The 20,261-nt window shown below is 43.7% G+C and overlaps 2 protein-coding genes across 2 annotated transcripts in view; one reads left to right on the top strand and one right to left on the bottom strand.

Annotated features, from left to right (window-relative positions):
* STYXL1 (serine/threonine/tyrosine interacting like 1) overlaps positions 1–20,261 on the bottom strand; it is a 1,008,156-nt gene that overhangs the window by 799,885 nt on the left and 188,010 nt on the right. The window lies entirely within an intron of this gene.
* The window catches only part of MDH2 (malate dehydrogenase 2), a gene marked incomplete in the record, with an annotated part of 300,391 nt that overhangs the window by 206,271 nt on the left and 73,859 nt on the right, over positions 1–20,261 (top strand). The window contains 1 exon segment of the mRNA XM_044053883.1: positions 15,216–15,367. Coding sequence (XP_043909818.1) covers positions 15,216–15,367 — 152 coding nt within the window.

The raw sequence follows: 20,261 nt of genomic DNA, 5'->3' as shown, positions 1-20,261 counted from the left end.
CCAGGGATATTGCTTTGTCCAGATTTTGCCCAAATCAGCTTTTCTGTAATTTACTTGTAAGCCATGGATATCTGCAAACAGTGTTGTAAAAAGTTACTTTCCCCTGTTTATAGTCTGTATAGCAACAGCTGGCCACCATCAACTCCCCAGCACCACCCTGCCATCAAATAAGCACAGGACTTAGTTCAGCCTTGCACAAGTGCTGCAAATGAGTACCACCAAATTTTGTGATGTACAATATACAAGTAGTTAAGGCAGAGCAATGGAAAACATTTAAAAGATTGTTTCTATCCATTGTCGACATGAATGTGAACCCTCGAGTATGTTTCTGACAGAATAAAGATATGGAACTCTAAGCTAAAGCCTTTGTAGAAGCAGAGATTTCTATGAATAAAAAGCAAAGTATCATATGAGGTCTTTGAATCATGAAACTCTCTTGAAATAGTCTAACAAAATATGGCATTTGTATTCCCTCTGTCTAGAGATTCATTCAAAATGCAAGGTGCACCTAAATAGAGGTATTCAGTTCCATTAAAAGTGCCTTTGAGAGGAATGATGCATGGTTGCCTTTTTTTTTTATTCTGTTTTCTTTATAATGCTGTTATGACTTTTGTATGTAAACTATTTTGATGTACAGCATTCTGCTTATGCAAATTAAATCTGTAATATCCCACTACTGACCCTTTGTTTATTGAGCAAAATCTAGTGTACATTTGGATGCCCTCTTCGAAAATGGCAAGGAACCTTTCAGATTCTGCTTTTTGATGTAATGTAAATAATTCTTAAAGAATTTGTCTAAGAACAGGACAGTCATTTCCTGAATTTAATATAGCCCCCACCACCCAATACCATTTTTGTGTGGGAGATTTGCATTTTGTTCACACATAGAAAAAGAGACGAGCCTGGGTCTGTTTTCAGTTTGAGCCTTGTATAAGTTGATAGTGACACTCTGGTTTTCATGGTTTTCTTTTAAAGTTTTAGTTGCCTTTTGAATTTCCCCTCTCCTTCCAGCTTTGCGTATCTGTTTCTCACACATACTATTTGTCTAAATTTGTTTCCATTGTAAAGCATTTTAAGATATTCATACATGCACCTACTACATTATTTCCTGTTGTAGGAAGGGAGATTGTTTCCCAGCATGACCTAATTCAAAGCTGTTTAGTGTTCCCTGGTCTTACTCGATCCAGGAAGTTAACTTCATTCTCTGAACTGGCTAATTGCAGACGGCTGCCAGTTGGCACTGCTGAGATGCTCCTAGGCACAAAAACTCTCACCACTCCCATAATGCACCACACTTCTTTTCCTTCCTAGATCTTATTTTCCGATGTTTGATTCAGCACGTTGAAAGTATTGCAGGCTTAATCTCATTGTTTGAGAATAGTTCTAGTTGCCAGTTTATTTTTGTTTGCCTTTGTGTGTTTTTCCAGTGCTTGCTATGGTATGTGACTTTTTTCCTTGTATTTTTTTAATTGGTGGCCCTGCATGCCCACAGAATGACTTGCATCTTTTTTTTCCTGGCATGCCAGTGTTTGCTCTTAATCAGTTCCCATCCTGAACCCCCACCAGCCCACCCTTGTGTACTCCCTCCTATTGCACATGCCCCTTATGAGGTCAGGCTTTTTTCATGAGACTACAGTCCTTAGGAAAGGGTCAGAAGGTCACAATCGGGCCTTGGGTCTTCTGACTTGCTAAGTTTTAGCTTTTCATATTGCCTCAGGGTTGGAGATATTTAGAAGCTTTGGTTACCTTTTCATGCTTGGCCAGACATTAGGTAGGATGTGAGCATTTTGCTCATGTCGCCTCCTGATGTAGATTTGACAAGCCTTTATACGAATTTAAATTGACCTTGTTACGTGCTGCTGGTAGTAATTCTCCCCATTCTCATCTACTGGTTATTAAAACTAAGCCTTATGCAGTGTTTCTTCCACTTAGGCTGTTGTGACTTAATGGTCTTATTTTCTAACCAAAAACACAAGCACTGCGGTGTGGCATGTTTCCACTACAATGAATTAGTTGATTTTTGTCCTTCAGAATAACTTGATCCATTACTTTTCCATTTTTGAAGATGTACCCTTTTGCAACATTCATTGATTTATGTGGGCTCTCTGTTAGGAAAAATTCCAATATTCTTTTCAGGCTGGAACCTGAAATGGTGGTAGAAGCAGATCCTGACTTTTATTGGTTCATGCATCTCTTCCTGTCGATTTTTCATGCATTTCTGTGTGCGTATGGGGGGTGGGGGGTGGGGGGTAGTGTAGTGTATTGTTAGCCTGTTGTATGTATTCAGACTAAAAGCCTGCAGTTTATGCAGCTCTCAACCACCTTCCCCTAGCTGAATTGTCCTAATATGCATATTCAACTTAAAGGTATGGTATGTAGTTTGCTATTTAATTTGAACCTCTCATATCTAAGATGTAGTCCACCCTCTTCAATCTATGGGAATTGGCAGCAAGCTCGTTAGCTTGTGACCAAAGGTGTTCCCAACCTCTAGCTCCTCCATTTCTTCAGTAATGCCTTGCTTTTAATCTTGGCATCTTCAGGTTTTTTTTTTTTTTTTTTTTTTTTGCTGCTCATGTCGCTAATAGCATTGGACTACATCCCCATGCTTTTCAAATGTTTGACTGTTTCTTATACAATTTTTTCCCCACCTTTTACTGTACATTTTCTTCATTCAAGACCAGAACCTTGTTTTTGGGGCAAGTTCTATGAGGTTGTAAACTTTTTCCTTTTTTTTTTTTCCTGTCTTTTCCCAAGGCCACAGTTTTCCTCACATGCCTTCTGTTGTAAATTTTTAGTAGCAAACTCATATTTGGTATTTTAGACTTTGGTAAGGTTTTCTGGTTTGACAAATTGAAGGTTGTGGTTGTTAACCATGGCGAAAGTTGGATTTTTAAAACATTCATCACTTTTGGTCACAAGATCCCATCCCACAACTACAACACTCTTAACTTGTTCACTACTATATACTGAGCTCCTAGAGTGTCATTTGTGCAAGTTTTGATAAGTGGACGTTGAGAGTGTGCCGTAACTTAGTTTTGAAAAGCTTCTTGATTAAAGACCAGACTGGAGGAGGAGGAACCCTTTTTCAACTTTTACTGTGTTTCTGTATCCCAATGGTGGATCTAAAAGTTAAGGGCTCTACTCATTCCTGTTCAGTCCCTCTTGCTCCTTAAAATTAGAGGGCCCAAGTGAAAATGGCTTTAATCTCATGCTGCTTTGTGGGGTGAGCAGGGATTCTGTACTTTGTACTCTTGTTCTAGCTCCTTCCTGACTGGCTCCTATTTCTGCACCAGTTGTCCAAGTAGTCTCCAGCCTGAGTTGCTACAGACATTTACTGGCATCTTGGTACTGTCTTGTCTGATGTAACCAATCCACAGTTTTCATCATTGGTGTGTTGGTGCTGCTTTTAGTGCTGTGTGTTCAGGCTCCAGTATGCATGGTGCTGATGGCCCCAAACTTAAGTGTCAGTAACTTGAAGTTGGTATCTGTGACACCTTTTGCCACTGCTTTGGGGTTCAGTGTTTGTCAGCCTTCAATACTGAAGTTCTTAATCCCCCAAAACCAATGTTGGATAACTTCACAGCGTTGGGTTTTGTGCCAAGCCCTCAGTGCTGATGTCCTCTCCCAGCAAGTTTTCATGGGTTTATTCTGATCAATGTTGTGCCCTCAGTGAAAGAGTCCCTGTAGTATGACTACTGCTCCACTTTATCTTTGTTCTATCTCATGCTGAATCTGCAACCTCTACTGTCTAGAACCAGTGTAGTGGAAAGCCTTTGGACACCTCAGTCATCCATCCAAGTCGCACTCTAATTCATCATGGGGTAGTTTTTCCCCTCAGAGCAGCCCAAGGAAAAACTGATTTAAGAGGAAGCATGTCTTTCTCTTCCAGAGTTTCTTGTGCTAGATGCAAACAATGTAGACAAAGGAGTTTTTTCGTTGTTGTGTCTTTCGGCTTTTCCCGGTTAGGGGTTGCCATAGCGGAACTCCGTTAATGATTGGCAGTAGATTTTTATGGTGTCGAGTTGCCAGCCCGACGCCCAACCTTCATCGAAGGTACGCCCATTCACGCATGTCTCCACACTCAAGACGCTCTAGCTGAGAATCTAACAGGACAACATCTTACTGTGAGGAGACAACGCTACCGCAGCACCACCACCGCAGTAAAGGAGTTTTCTTCTTGTGATGACCCTAAATTTCAGGGAATCCATCAGCTTATGTGAAAGAAAAGAAGCTGACAGTCTTGCACCCCATTATCTCCAGAGAAGATTCTCTTAACTTTCTGTAGTACCATCTCAACTTCCTGAGTGACCCCCCCCCCAAGTAGACAGGATGATTCCCTGGTCAACCAGGACGTTTAGAAATTCCTCTTTATAGTGGCTCTAATTTCCAAGGAGGCCACATCACATTCTTTATCTCCTGAGTTGGGACAGTGTTGTGAATTTTGTTGCTGTTGCAGCCATTGAGGTACCCCCCCCCAATATCCTGCAAGCCACCCCTCAGTGTAGAATTTGGGAATCTGTTATTCAAGCATGTTTTTGCTTCCATTTTTGCCCTTGGGGTGCTCAATTATTTATCCAATATAATGCTTCAGCACAGTCTTGAGTGATGCGGGAACAAGTTGTTTGAGGATCAGGATGAGCTCATGACTAAACCTGCATCCCACATTACAAGTAAGGTTTTATTTTCCAACTTACCAGTGCATCTTGCTCAGCTTTATGGATGCATGGATCAGCTAGGGTATCTGGTAACAGCATTCAGATTTGTTGCAGCACCTGGCTGTACGTCTAAGATATAGATGAGAATTGTAAGGTAAATTTTGAATGCCCATTTTTAATGGCTCTGAAAATTCTGGGTTGCAGGGTAGAGAGAGGACTATAAAATCCTCACTACTTGGTGTGCATTTAGACACTACAGTGAAGTTTTAAGTCCTAAACAGGTGTTACTTAATCACGTCTCTAAGCAGTGTCTCACGTTTTCCCATTTGTCCTTCAATCTCAGCTGAATCACTGAAGTGACCCCCCCCCCCAAACTTTCCTACTCTGGAGGTAGTCATGGGTCCCCTGTTACTCTCTTTTGCTTGCATGGATGGCTATTACAAAATAAATTTGATCAGGTCTTGTATCGAGTTAGCATCCCCTTTCTATACCTTGTGAAGTCTGCCTTTCCTTCCATTACTTGACATTCAACCTCGTCAAAGAAGAGCAGCTGAAAAAGAGGTAATCTAGCTTCTGCAGAAAGCCGTTCAGCAGGTCTCATCAGACAAAGAAAACGAGACTTGAGACACTTTTTAGATTTAAATAGTCTGTCAGTTTATCCCCAAAGTCTTATTTATGGTGTCCATGCAGATGATGCTCCCTTGCTTGGTCAAGGGATACAGATATGCTGTCTAGACCCCTAAGACTCTTAGTAGCACATCAGATAGTGAGGGAAGTTTCTCGTCTTTTATTGCCAGTGTCGGAATCTTGTTTTCAGTGTCACCACAGTCCCGTAGTTTTTGCTGAATTTATGGCTATGGTGGCAGTTCACAAGTGACTTCAAGGGCCAGTAGTAGTCTCCTGTCTGGATAGATGGCTCTTAGCTGCACTGCACTGTCGCATCTAGTGAAGGTACAATGCTACTTGCGTTATGGTGAGCACTGCAAAATTGCATTTGAAACCCTGCAAGAATCTTGATTCTCAAAGGATACTCTGCATCATTGATGTGTCAGTTGCACAGTCAGCTTAAATTTTAAGAATTCCCCCTCTCCAGAGAACAGTGAATGCTGTTCCAAATTGGAAAAGAAATATTGCAGGTGCATATATGCTCCAGGGTTGGGACTAATGCAATCACCATATTCTTAGTCTTGCCAGGCTCCACATGAAGGTGCTTCATTGTGCCATCTGAGTTCATTGGTGCCAAGCCTGGGACAGTCAGCTTCAAGTCAGGATCTCTGAATCTTGCAAGACTGCATCCATCAATACAGGCAGCACACTACGTGTTTGGGCAGTCCCTTTCTCCACAGATGTCCCAACCTTTGGACTGTCTGCCCCAACAATGCCCCTTTCCCAAGGTTTATGTTCACAAGGCCAGGCTACACACGTTCTTTAGATGAGTAGTACTTGCTGACTGGCTCTTAAAAACTGCCTCCTGCAAAGCAGTCTTTCCATTTACTGTGATATTATGACCATGGTCTGGTAAGTAGGCACAGTGGAACCTGTTCTTACTTTCTCTGTAGGGAGTTTGTATGCATGTGGGAATGGTCTGTGTTGTCAGATTGCTTTTGGGTGATGACCCTTCACCTGGGTTAAGTCAGTGCTTTGGACAGGCATGGCGACTGTTTTCATATGAATGTTTTTCCAAGCTTGCAGTTGCATAATAATCTGGCACAGAGTAATGCCTTACTGTTTTATTATCCTTAATTTTTTTCCTCCTCTCCTGCCATGCTAGGGACCTTGATTTTCTCTAGTACATAAACTGCCTTTAGCAGGAAGGGAAAACATGTTTAAAGTAACCCTAATTGCCAAGTTTATTCAGCAAGCCAGAGCCAACAAGTCGAAGGCGAGTCTCATAGCCCCCTTTTGGCCCTCTGAAGTTTGATCTGCCTGTCTTGTGGCATCATCTAGAAAAGCTTGTCTGACCTGTCAAGCCCCCTTCTTAGTTACCTGTTGGGGAAGCCTCCCCTGGACCTTCACTCCCTTAGATTTGTGACTTGATTTCTCCACTTCCAGTCATGTGTAGGAACACTGTTTATCCACCCAGGGTCATAAAAAAATCCTCATCAGGAGGGATGACATGAGGGGAAAAAACAGAAGCATCCTTTTCATCAGTTTTTACCTGGGCTACCATGGCAGATGTCCTTCAAGAATGCAACTGCAGTCATAACATATGGGTTGTCCTGCCTCAGGCAGCCCTCGGTCGGCCGGATTCCAAAGTCTGGGTCCGACGTCGGCTGATGTCGCATTTCTCTCCGACGTCAGAGCGGCTGGAGTACATAAGCATCAGCCGACGCCATTTTCTTCAGTCTTTCTTGCCGCGCGGTGCCTGAAGCAGAAGCAGTTCGCAAGTGCCGGTCGGTCAGCTCCTGTATTCTTCGAATCCGAAGTCATCAAAAAAGCTAAGTACCCCGTTGGGGACCTTTTCTTGCCTCAGCCGATGTCAGAAATTACTGAAAAAGTTAATTGTCTGTCTTGTGGTAAACAAATACCTCATAAGGATTTCCACTCTTACTGTCTTCCTTGCCTTGGCCCAGACCACGACGTCTCGGCCTGTCGCCTGTGCTCGCTTCAATAAGCGCACTCTCAGGCGCCGGGTGGAGTTCGCTGAAGACTTTTTCGGTGAAAAATTCGCTTGTACAATGCCGTCGGAACTTCCGACATCGCAAACTCCCAAGAAACGAAAAGACCGGGACCGACATCCTCGGCCCGCGTCTACCACCGACTCCACGCCAAAACCTACCGCGAGTGCCCGGTTCCCCCTGAGACAGTTTTTCCACCGCTCCGAACCGAAGACACCGCAATACCGACGACTCCGATAACAGATACCACTCCGCCAGTTATAGATTTTCCTCCGGATACTGAAACCGAGGAAATGCCAGAGACCATTGCTGTAGATAAGGTCACTCCTGCACGTGGAGCTGCCAGGCCTGCCAGGCCTCCTATGGCCATGTCTATTAAGGCCTACACTCGGGCTAAGGCAGCCAGCAAGACTAAGCACCTTACAGCAAAAGCCTTACCTCAAACTACTCCTGAGACACAAATCATGTCTATGGCCGCAGACTTAATTTCCATGATTAGAGGTTCACAGGCCCATCCTGAGAGAGGATCCCAGCCGCCTCCTGATGAGGCCCCGGGTTGAACCCTCTGAACCTATCCCCTCAGATGAAGATTCTGAGGACTCTGTCCACTCAGAGGGCCAGGAAGAGCTCTTTCAGACCTATGAGGACTCGGATGCAGAGGATTCCATCCCCTCGGCCTCCCCTCCTGAGCATATTTCTTTTGGGGAAGTTCTGCATACCATGAGGGAACATTTCAAGTGGCAAGGCCAAGAATATTCTGATTCCAGAAAGCGCCTTCGAACCTTCCTTAAAAAGCCCCAGCACAGGCCCTTAGCTATTCCTCCTGTGCTTGATGTTTTGGATGATCTATATTCTGACTCCAGTGTTACCCCTGATTCTCTTCCTCCTGCTCCAGCCAAGCCAGACAGATATTACAGGGTCCCAGAAACACATTCCCATTTATTCAGGGCCCATACTGTTGATTTAGAAACTATTTCTCAGGGACCTAAAGGTGTTTCAGCTTCCACCTCTAAAAATCCCTTGCCTTCCAACAGGGAAGCTAGGTCATTAGAGAGATGGGGGGAAAAAGTTTACACCTCCACCACTTTATCTATGAGAGCTTTGAATTGCCTTTTTCATATGTTACAATATCAGGATTACCTGTTAGATGACTTACAGAAACATTGGCCTCTCCTGACCCTTTAGACAGGAAGTCTTTGCAGGAAGCTGTACATAATTCTCAACAAGTCAGCAATCACTTTCTGCAGTGTGGATATGATGCATTGGAAGCTTCATGTAGGGCAGCTATGACGGGCAGTCATTCGCAGACATGCATGGTTAAAAGAACAACCTCTACCAGATCATGTTAAGGCAAAACTTCTGGATGCACCCTTGGAAAAGAACAAGCTTTTTGGTGCTAATGCTAAAGATGTGTTAAAGTCCATCAAGGAAAAAGCAAAATCAGTTCAGACGGTCAAAGATTTCCTCCAGGTTCAGCCCCCCAGATTCAGCAGGAATTGGCCTTCAAAAAACTGGTCCTTTCCTAATCCTGAAAAATTTCAAAGGGGTAAAAACAGGCGTGGCCGAGGAAGAGGACAATGCAGAGGGCCTTACAGGGGACGACAGTGGCAGCCAGCAAACCAAAGAAGTGACACAGGGGTCTCAACCGCCCCTCAGACACAATCTCAATGACTTTCCTCTACGTCCGCCGACCAAGGAGCAAATAGAAGCACCCTTGGGTGGAAAATTATCTCTGTGTTCAGACAATTGGCACAGATTGACAAAAGACAAATGGATTTTGGACATTATAGACCAAGGTTACAGGTTCCATTTTCATACCTTACCAAGAAAACAGGGCATGCCAAACCTACCACAAAACCAGAGGGCAGAGGCTATCAAGCAAATTTCTGTGCTTGCTCAGATAAAAGCAATAGAAAGAGTACCACAACAAGAACAAGGCCAGGGGTTTTACTCAAGACTGTTCCTTGTTCCAAGAAAAGAAACTCAATGGAGACCAATACTGGATTTGTCCGCATTAAACACTTTTCTCATAGTACCAAAGTTCAAAATGCTGACTACAGCAACTCCTTCCCATGCTGGGCAAGGGGTCTTGGCTGATTTACTCTGGACCTCAAGGAGGCATACCTGCATGTCCCTATCAGACACAGCTGCAGAAGATACCTCAGATTTCTTGCAGGGCCAGAGCATTATCAATTCTCAGCATTGCCATTTGGATTATCTACTGCGCCCAGAGTATTCACAAAATGCCTGGCTTTAGTAATTGCTCATTGCAGGCTCCAGGGGATCTAAATTTACCCGTACCTGGACGACTGCCTTATACAAGCGGACGACAAACTAATGTTGACAAAAAACTTGAACTATGTCATACAATTACTTCAGGCTCTGGGATACAGTCAACTTTCAAAAGTCAAGACTTCAACCATCCCAGCAAATAACCTTCTTAAGAGCCAATCTAGATGCAGCCTCTCAAATGGCTTACCTGACAGAAGACAAGCAAGAGAAGTTAACTCATTATTTCAAGGGTTTGGCAAAACTCACCCAGATGACTGCAAGGAGATTCCTACAGGCCCTGGGTTACATGGCATCCTGCATTCTCCTGGTTCCATAAGCAAGACTACACATGAGAGAGCTTCAATGGTACTTAAAAAGCCTATGGTCTCAGCACAACAACAACTTAGAGACAACCATTCCGCTCATTCTATGCCTACAAAAGGAATTCCTATGGTGGGCCTCGGTAAGCCAGGCAAACACAGGTATGTCATTCAAAAAACCTCGGATAACACAGACCATGACCACAGACGCCTCAGACATTGGATGGGGGGCGCACATGGAAGGCAGATGTATACAAGGACAATGGTCTCCAAAGGAAACACATCTGCATATAAACCAAAAGGAAATGCTGGCAGTAATGCATGCCATCGAGGCCTTTCGACAACAACTTCAACAAGGCCATTTACTGATACGGACAGACAACACCACTGTGATGTGGTATATAAACAAGCAAGGGGGCACCCATTCCTACCCCCTTTGCAGACTGACAATGAATCTTTGGGAAAAATCACTGAGCCTGAACATAGTTACAATCCCAGTTTGTTCCAGGCAAAGACAATGTGCTGGCGGACAGCCTAAGCAGGAATTTCATAGATCCTCACGAGTGGAGGTTACACCCAAAGATCTTCACACAACTCACCTCGACATGGGGCAGGCCAGAAGTAGATCTATTTGCCTCTCACCTCAACCATCATCTACAAAAATTCTGTTCAAGGACATATCATCCACAAGCTTGGAAAATAGATGCTCTTTCATTCAACTGGAACTTCCTAAAAATCTATGCATTCCCACCTCTGCCACTGATGACCACAGTATTACTAAAGATCAAAGCAGAGAGACCCAAGGGGATCCTAATAGCTCCAGACTGGCCAAGACAACACCGGTACCCACTACTACAGAGCATATGTCACAACAAGAAGTGGGCCCTTCCCCAATGGCCCCTACTTTTGACTCAGCACAACTTCAAAACAGTGCATCCAAACCTTCAGACACTGCAGCTGACAGCCTGGGAGATCCCATGAATAACCTCAATCTATCTCTCTCCAAGGAAGTTCAGCGGATATTAACAGAAGCTCGAAGACCATCCACCAGAAAGGTTTACTTGGCAAAATGGAAGAGATTCAACATTTGGAATACCAGCAAGGGTCATGATGCATCACTATTGAACATCCCACTCATCCTGGAATATTTGGCAGATATGCTTCAGAATGGACTCTCATATTCTTCCATAAAGATACATGCTTCAGCTATTTCAGCTAGATATAACACTGATCCACCTGTGTTTTCACATCCTTTGCTAAGGCAGTTCCTTAGGGGAATCAGGAACATTAAGCCACCAAGAAAGGCTCCAGTGCCAGCTTGGGACCTCAACTTTGTCCTAGAAAAACTGACTCTACCTCCTTTTGAGCCAGCAGCTTCAGTGGACTTAAATTCCTCTCATGGAAGACAGCTTTCCTGTTGGCAATTACCTCAGCAAGAAGGGTTTCGGAACTACAGGCCCTATTGGCAATTCCACCGTTCATAATCTTTCACCGAGACAGGCTCTCCTTAAGAACCAACCCTACTTTTATGCCAAAGGTGGTATCTAGGGTTTCTTTAAATCAAGCTATTCATCTGCCTGCTTTCTTCCCCAATCCTGAAAGCAAAGGGGAAAGACTGTTGCATACCTTGGACATTCACAGACAACTTCGCTACTACCTAGACAGAAACAAGACCAGTAGGAAGTCTGATCAACTTTTTGTAGCTTACGCCCCTGGAGTACAGGGAAAAGCAATTTCAAAACAGACTATTTCAAAATGGATTGGACATTGCATCAGATTTTGTTATTCCTTCCATGGGAAGAGTGTTCCAGCCAATGTCAGACCACACTCCACCAGAGCTACAGCCACCTCTACAGCATTCTTAAGAGGGGTGCCTACAAAGGACATTCTAGAAGCTGCTACATGGAGCTCCGTGCATACATTCTCCAAACACTACAATCTCCCTCTATACTTCAGATCCAGAGCAGGCTTTGCTTCGGCAGTCCTGCAGGGTTTGATTGCCACACCATCTCTTTCCTAGAGCATTCCTCCTCCCCCAGCTAAGCTATGGTATTCTACCCATATGTTATGACTGCAGTTGCATTCTTGAAGGACATAGTACAGTTTTGTACCTACCATAAATGTAGATGTCCGATAGATATGCAACTGCAGTCGGATTTTCCCTCCCTCCATACCCCTCTATGCCTTGGGTCCACTCCTATCCCTGTTCCTCTTAGCTGGGGATATCTGTTATGGTGTATCTGTTTATTGCTTACTTATTTGGAATCCTGTTTTTTCCTTCCAATTTGATTACAGCCTTCCTTGGAGGGCACCTGGCATCTGGGGCAAGAAACACTGAAGAAAATTGCGTCGGCTGATGCTTATGTACTCCAGCCGCTCTGACATCGGAGAGAAATGCGACATCAGCCGATGTCGGACCCAGACTTTGGAATCCGGCCGACCGAGGGCTGCCTGAGGCAGGACAACCCATATGTTATGACTGCAGTTGCATATCTATCGGACATCTACATTTATGGTAGGTACAAAACTGTACTATTTTCTTATGGTGTATAAAGCCTTTCTTAGAGACATCTTCCTTTAGAAAGTCACCATTTTATAAAAGTGTCCTAACCCCATGAAGCCTAAACTTTGCACTGCAGAAGCTAAACCTCGTTTCCTTTCAAACCAGCATCTCTAAAGTATCTGCTGGAAGACTCTTGTATAGTAGTAAATTCAGCTATCCAGACTTCAGGCTGTATGCATTAATTAACACATTACTCTTATAAAGCTGGGCTGCAGAGACCGGTCTAAATTGATCCATCAATCTTCTGCCCCCCCCTCAAAAAAAAAAAAAAAAAAAAAACTAAGCCAGTAAATGTCTGTTGTATTATCTCATCTGCAGACAGTAGAAATTCTACTTGCATAGAACCAAAATGTTTAGAAAACGTATGATCTTTGTTTCGCTCAAAACGAGTGGGGTTTGTTTCGGTAAACTACCTAAATGAGATGTCCTACTGCTTTGATCAAACTTTGTTATGAAAAGGTATGGAAAGCAGCTTCCTCTTCAGCTGATTCTTCTAGAGCCTTAACTACCCAAGGTGGTCTTTGTGAATGTCTTCATTAGATTTTTGCATCTTGGGCTGCTTTGTGTACCTTCACAAGGCATCTGAATGTTAGGCTTGGTGCCGGAGAGTTTTCTGTGGGGCCATCATTTTGTGTCTTCTTTCTTAACCACATTGCAGGTTATGCTTAGGTTGAAGAGCATGGACAACAAATCAATCATAGGTTGGTACTAGGCTATCGGCCCTAGGGCCTATGCAAGCCCAGCCATAACAATTCCCTGGCTATTTCTTCCCACACTATATTTACTTCTCTGGACCCCTGTCTAGCAGGGTGACTGACGTGATCTCTGAGGTGAATTTGTTTTCTCCCATCCAATCGTCAAGGTTCCTTTTGAAGAGGGCCAAAGAGGCGCTCTGCTTGACCTGTATGGGCAGTCTATTCCAGAGTCTGGGGAGTCCCTGGGTCGGGAACCTATCCCTCTAGCATGTTTTGTGTATTGTGATGACAAGGTTTAGATCTCTGGAGTGTGTAGCTCTGAGGGATTGAGATTTCTTTGTGTAGCATGTCCAACAGCTCTGGGTTTGACATGGCCTTATATGTTAAGCAGAGATCACTTCTGAGTAGACGATATACAACAGAGTATAGCTGGAGTTTAAGGAGGTCAGTGTAGGGCATCTGCTTTAGGCCTGTGATTCTTTTAATGAGGTATTTCTGTGGCCTTTCCAGTTGTTGTAGATGTCTTGCAAGGTCCATACCAAACTGGGTGTTGTATTCTGTAATGGGTCTGAGGGATGAGTACAGTGGGACAATGACCTCCTTTTTTCTGGATGAAAATCCCTTTGTGATGAGGTGTGCCACATAGGATTTCCTGACTGTTGTGGCCATGTTTTTATCAAAGGTGAGACCACTGTCCACCTGTGTCCCCAAGTCTGTTATCACACTTTCGGTGTTTAGTGTACTGCCACCTATGTGGTAATTCACGGATGCATGTTTTTTCCCCAAAGGGGGTAACTATACATTTCTTGGCATTGAGCTTGAGCCCATGGCTCTGGCACCAAGCATCTGTTTCTGTAAGGCCCTTTTGTAGAGTTTCCACATCATTTGGGAATTCAGTAATGGCTCCCAGTTTACAGTCATCTGCGAACTTTTAGCCAGAGTCCCTTAGTGTTGGCCTGTACTTCAGAGAAGTAGATGCCAAACAAGAGCAGTCCCAGGACTGAACCCTGAGGTACTCCACTTGTCACTTGTCTGGAGCTGGATTTGGAGTCCGCTACTTTACAGTGTGGGTTATGTCGGTAAGCCAAATGGCAACCCATCGAGTGACGTGGGGATTAATGCCCAGCTTAGTAAGTCTATATCTGATTCCAGAGTGGGGGATGGTGTCAAAGACCTTGGCAAGGTCCATATAGGCTGTGTGGACTGCCTTACCCTCGTCCATGGCTCTGGGGACTGATTCGAAGAACCCATCTTCTCCCCTCAGTGGGGAGAAGATTTGGAGGAAGTGTTAAGGCTGATCAGTACACCGATGCTGAGCTCTGAAGCTGTGTACTGTGAATTCTGGGTATGCTAACAAGCTTGAGCCATTATGAGAGGATGAGAAATGCTAGATCCAGTGATTATTTTTTGTGCTTAACTAATTTGAGTTTGAATCAAAGTTCTAGAGGTTAAGTGGATGGGCTCAAATGGTCTAGACTTGCCATTATAAAAGTGTATCATTGTTTACTAGACTTGCCATTATGGTAAGTATATCCCTGTTTACTATTCTCTTTAGCATCAAGAGTTTTAAGCATCACTAAAGCAGAGTAACAGTAGCCCTTTTCTCACAGGTGCATTCTAGTGTTATGGTCTTAGAATGTGGGCAACTTAAACTTTCAATTTTCCTTCTGGTAAACCTCTAGAGATGTCTGGGTATTAAAGGAGTCTTGTCAGTGGGAGGCTGGGACACAGCCATTCCAGAAGACATTGAGTTTGTGCAGGGCAAGGGGGGATGGGGTATACAAGGAAAAATGCTCCACAGCACCAGTGCAACTCTAGCCTCAGATGGTGATTGGTATCGGGACTTGTCAAGTAGACTGAATAAATGAGCAGAGCACGTGGAGGTGTGTTGATGAGCTATGGGGAGGGAGAAAGGATGGCAAAAACAATTTTGAAGCTTTACCATGTGGGTTTCAATCTGTGGTGTGTTGTGCAGAGAAGGACTGCGGCATCATTTGAGGCTTGCAAAGGTTTTGGGGTAAACATTGGCACATTGCATCTGTTATGGCATAGCAGATGGTGTAGAACTAAATTGATTACTTTTTTGTTTTTAGGATCTGCTACATTGTCTATGGCCTATGCAGGTGCCAGATTTGTCTTCTCTCTCTTGGACGCAATGAATGGCAAAGAAGGTGTTGTTGAATGTTCTTTTGTGAGATCTGAAGAAACTGAATGCCCATATTTTTCTACACCTCTTCTCCTTGGGGTAAGTACAGCACAGGTTGTATTTGTGTGTGCAGATACTTGCTTGTGTATAAACACTTTGTGAATGTTAACAAAATGCTGTATTGTAAACAACAATGTGGTAGTTGGGAGTTAAACTTGGTCAACTCTAGGACCACAACTGGCCTGTACTTTAGTCAGCTCAGCTCCTAAAACTTTCCCAGGCTTCCTTAGTTCATCCACATATCCATAATCCTCGGTACCAAAGTGCCCGTCTTTAGTGTTCAGCAGAGTGTTGAAGCTGGCCACTCAGAAAATGGCCCCAGATTACATCTGATTTGTTTCTGACTTTGTGTGATAAAGTTGCTCCACTTACTTGACTACAGAAAGGTTAGTCATTTCCCTTTTAATACTTCTGAAAATTCAGCATTTGGATCCTTACAGATTAAAAAGGACATGCCTCTTAATTTTTGGGCATTAAAAATAACAAGACCTCAGGCTCATATTTGTGAGTAGCCTAAGTTAGCATTTTGTCAGAAAGCACTTTTGAATAGTCACGTACAGTACATCCATTTCCTGTTCTAGAGGAGACTGGATGTGTTCTCTGCACCTCAGCAATGTACGGCTCCACATCGCTATAGCATATAGAAGTCCAGGAGGTTCTGATGTTCAGCATTAGATCACTGTTGTATTAGCCTAAGCTATTTGTGTTATATGCTATGGAATGATATGACCCACCAGCCAGCTTTCAAAGTTTCATGGCACCTTCCATGAATCCTAACTACTAGGTGCTCAGGTAGAGCCACATAAAAGCAACAGTTTTGGTGCAAAAAGCTTCAGAGCTTTTCTTGCTGCCAAAGTGCATCTGACTGCTTTGTGGAGCTGACAGTTGACTAGCATTTCTTCAAGGCTGGGTAGATAAGTATCCTACTGTGAAAAAAAACTTCCACATTTTCACTTTCCTGAGGTAAAAAACATTTTTGTGTGACTGCATTGATTTTGTGCTTGGAAATTTATTTATAGACACATGCCTTGTAAGGGTGTACGAGTGCTTGTGTAGAAAAAATAAGTCTGTTTTACTGTTTTGTATACACTAATGTAGAATTGGTGTTAAGGGAGGGACATTGTACTTTTGGGATCTGTCCTTTGACTTTTACCTCAGAATTCTTGATTTTCTGTCAGATTGTTTACTGACGCGCACAAGCTCTGCTAGCATTCTTTTCAGGCTTTCTCAGCTAAACTGTGCAGCACTTATTAGTCTCCCAGGTTCTTCAGTCTGTAAGAAAAAAAAATTGCAGGAGCCTTCAGGTGGCAGGATGGCTTAGCTGCCAGTGGGCATCTCTGCTGTGGCAGGACTTGGTTCCTCACACCACTCATTGATATGTCTGTCACTCTGTAGGGTTTTCCTTTCCTCCAGGCAAGGAAAACCATTCTTCTTCATCTCTAGGGAAGGAGTGGCTGAAGACTTTCTATGTAGCCAGGCTAGAGTGCCTGGTTCCAAGGATGGTACCCCTGCCATAAGTCTTTCCCCCACAGTGAGTCTTCAGGAAAAAGATAAAGAAAAACCTAAGAATGTTATTGTTTCTTTTCCTGTTTAACTATTAAACAGGTTATTTAACTTGCTGGTATTTAAGGGATGACTTTGTTTTGTGATGTCTTCAATGTGTTCTTCCATTTCATGTCAGTGAAGAAAATTTCCTTCTCATTCTAATAGTGATGCTCCGTCAGAACGGGGAATGGGGGGAGTACTTTTGCTTCAGTGATTTTATTTTTAGCAAGCTGAAGATTCTGATTCTAAGAAAAGTATTACTTTAGATCATAAGTTACTAGACTAATGGCTCTAGAGCCTTATTTAAGCATAGATATTCATGCCCCAGTTATCAGTATTCACTGGCTAGAACAGCTTTGGTATATGCCTGTTTGTTTGGGCATCTACAAACTGCCCCTGTCCATAAGGGCCACAGGTGACAAGCTAGGAATGAATTTAATTTCCCTTCCATTAGTCCAAATTGTGTTTGAATAGGCTTAGGGAGTACTCAGTTTCACATGAATTTGGGGTCTATTCCAGAGAAGGTGTAATCTCTGAAATGTGCACTCGTCCCGCCAACATGTTTTGTTTGTCACAAATTTAGGTTTAGATCCTTGGATCAGGTAAATCTAGTGCTGTTTTTTTGTGAATGTGTGTGTAGCGTATCCATCGGGGCTATTTTTTTTTTTTTGTGAGAAACCTCTATGACAACTCCAGCTGTTGCAGATGCTGGGTCACGTACATACCGGAATGTGAACTGTACTTGTTTTGGTCTTGAGGGCTAGGTATAGTGGGGACTGTTATTTCCTTAGACCTGGATACCATGCCCTTACTTTTGGTCAGCCAAAAGTCCTCTACATTTGGCTTGACAGAAGAGGTCCCACTAACGAGCCCTGTGGGGACACCACTAGAAACTGTCCTCTTGGTGGAGGTGGATTCCCTTACCCAATCTGTGAGCCATTTGGCTATCCATGGGGGGACATGGGAATTTATGCCTGAATTTGTGAGTTTTATCTGTAATATCTTGGTGAGGTTTTGTCACGTACCCTTGCCAGGTCAAGGTAGGCAGTATGTACTGCTTTGCCCATGTCCATAGCTCTAGTGACCTTCATGAAGTTTATCAAGTTTAAGAAGTTTAGTAGGCACGACCTGCCCTTGACAAAACTGAACTGGGATGGGTCCAGTGTTTAAAGATTTCCTATGTTTGTCAGGTCCACTAACTATTTTATTGTCCTTGCATACAAGACTAGTCACACATGGGTCTGTAGATGTTCTTCGTGTTTCATTGTTGCAGTCATTACATTTGGGTAATCTGCTGGCAGGTTGCCCTCGGTCAGCCTGATTAACAAAGTCTTTGGTCCTGCGTCGGTTGCTGTCCCTTCTTCCATGACATCAGGTAGTCAGGGGTATAAAACATGCAGGCGATGCCATTTTCATCAGTCTTTTTCTTGCTGCGCGGTGCCCGAAGAAGAAGCAGTGGCTCCTGAAAGTTTTGTTTGAGTTTCAGAACCGAAGTCTTCAACCTAAAGCCAAGTACCCCATTGGGGAAACTTTTATTTTTTCTTGCTCCTTACCGATGTCAATAAAAGTTAATAATTGTATTACTTGTGGGAAGCAAATACCTCATAAGGATGTTCATTTGTACTGTATTCCTTGCCTTGGCCCTGACCACAACGTGCCTTGCTGTCGGTTTTGTGCTAAATGTAATCAACGCACTAAGCATCGGCATATTTTTGCATCAGAATATTTTGGCTGAAGACTATCCAGAAATGTTGGTTAACAATCAGACTACCGGAATCCACAAAAAAACACAAAGAAAAAGACAGACCGTCGAGGTCCAAAACCGACAAACGAAGCTTCTCCTAAGCCAGTCACCGGTACTCAGTGAGGTGCTTTCGCAGCCCCTGATGCCCATTACTTTTGTTTCGCAGGCCTCTTCTGAGACCCATTCGGAGTCCGGTATGCCGTGAGACACTAAGTATTGAACCCGCTGATGCCTCTAACTTAGATGGGTCCGGAGCCGCTGAGCAGGCACCGGCTTCTGAGGGTGTTTTCAGGCCTAAAAATTTGTTTATTAAACCGACACCATCTTCAAAACCTAGGCCAAAATCAACTTCATTGTGTCTAAAAAACTGATGCTTGGGCCACGTGCACGGGCCCCTATGCCTAAAAAACAAATGATCAAAATGGCTGAGGATTTAATTACCTTGATCAGGGGTTCCCACCCCCCTCCTGCTAAGAGGCCTAGGCAAGGCACTGACTGTGAATAATCAGATTGGGTTTCTATTTCTTCCGACTCCTCTTCTGATCAGGAATCATCTATTCCATCTTATGAGGACTCTGATGCAGAAAATTCCATCCCTTCTGCTTCTCCTCCTGAGGATTTTTCTTTTGGAGAAACTTTGCATACCTTAAGGGGACACTTTCATTGGGAGAGTCAGGATTTCTCAGAATCTAACAAGAGGCTTAGGGATTTCCTTCTTCCTCAGCATAGGTCTTTGGTATACCTCCTGTCCTAGACATTGTTGATGTTTTCTCAGAATCCAGCATGGCTCCTGATTCCCTGCCTCCGGCTCCTAGTAAGCCAGACAGATATTACAGGGTTCCCGACTCCCACAAATTCCTTTTTAAAAAACCCTACTGTTGACCCTGAAACCATTTCTCAGGGTCCCAAGGGTATTAAGGCTTCTATCCTACCCCTTCTGATAGACTCCAGGGTGCTGGATAGATGGGGTAAGAAGGTTTACACATCTGCAACCTTGGCAATCGGGGCTTTAAACTGTCAATTTCATATGCTTAAATATCAGCAGCATGTCATGGGCTTACTTAAACAGAAAATGATGTTGATTTCTGACTGTGTGGAAAATAGTTGCAGGATTTATTGCATTCAGATGAACAAGTTGGAAAGCATACTTTGCAGTGTGGTTTTGATTCCTTGGTGGCCTCTTGCAGGGCTGCTGTAACTGGATCTGTAATAAAAAGGCATGCTTGGCTCAAGGAGCAAAATCTGCCTGATCATGTTAAAGCAAAATTGTTGGATGCTCCTTTGCAACAGGACAGTATTTGGTAATAAGGCAGAAGTTTTGAAAAAGATGGAAGATAAAGCTAAATCTATGCAAACCGTGAAAGATTTCCTACAAGTGCAGCCACCCAGGTTCAGTAGGCACTGGCCTACTAAGAATTGGTCCTTTCCAGTACCCACCAGAGCCACTCGGGTCAAACCCAGATACTCAAAGGCTCCAGGTTTCAGTCACAAGGAACTTGCAGAACAAAACAATGGGGTGCTTCCATCTCCAAATCTGGAAATAGCAAGGCACCTTCCTACGATAGTCTCAATGACTTTCCTCTGCAGTCACCAAGCACTTAACTTTTAGCAGCCTCTTTGGGGGGAAAACTGGCACTTCATACA

This window comes from Protopterus annectens, chromosome 13.part0 (assembly GCF_019279795.1).
Source record: "Protopterus annectens isolate FY-2018-M chromosome 13.part0, PAN1.0, whole genome shotgun sequence".
Classification (NCBI taxonomy): domain Eukaryota; kingdom Metazoa; phylum Chordata; order Ceratodontiformes; family Protopteridae; genus Protopterus; species Protopterus annectens.
Note: the sequence above shows the minus strand (reverse complement) of the source record. Positions and strands in the feature narration are given on the sequence as shown.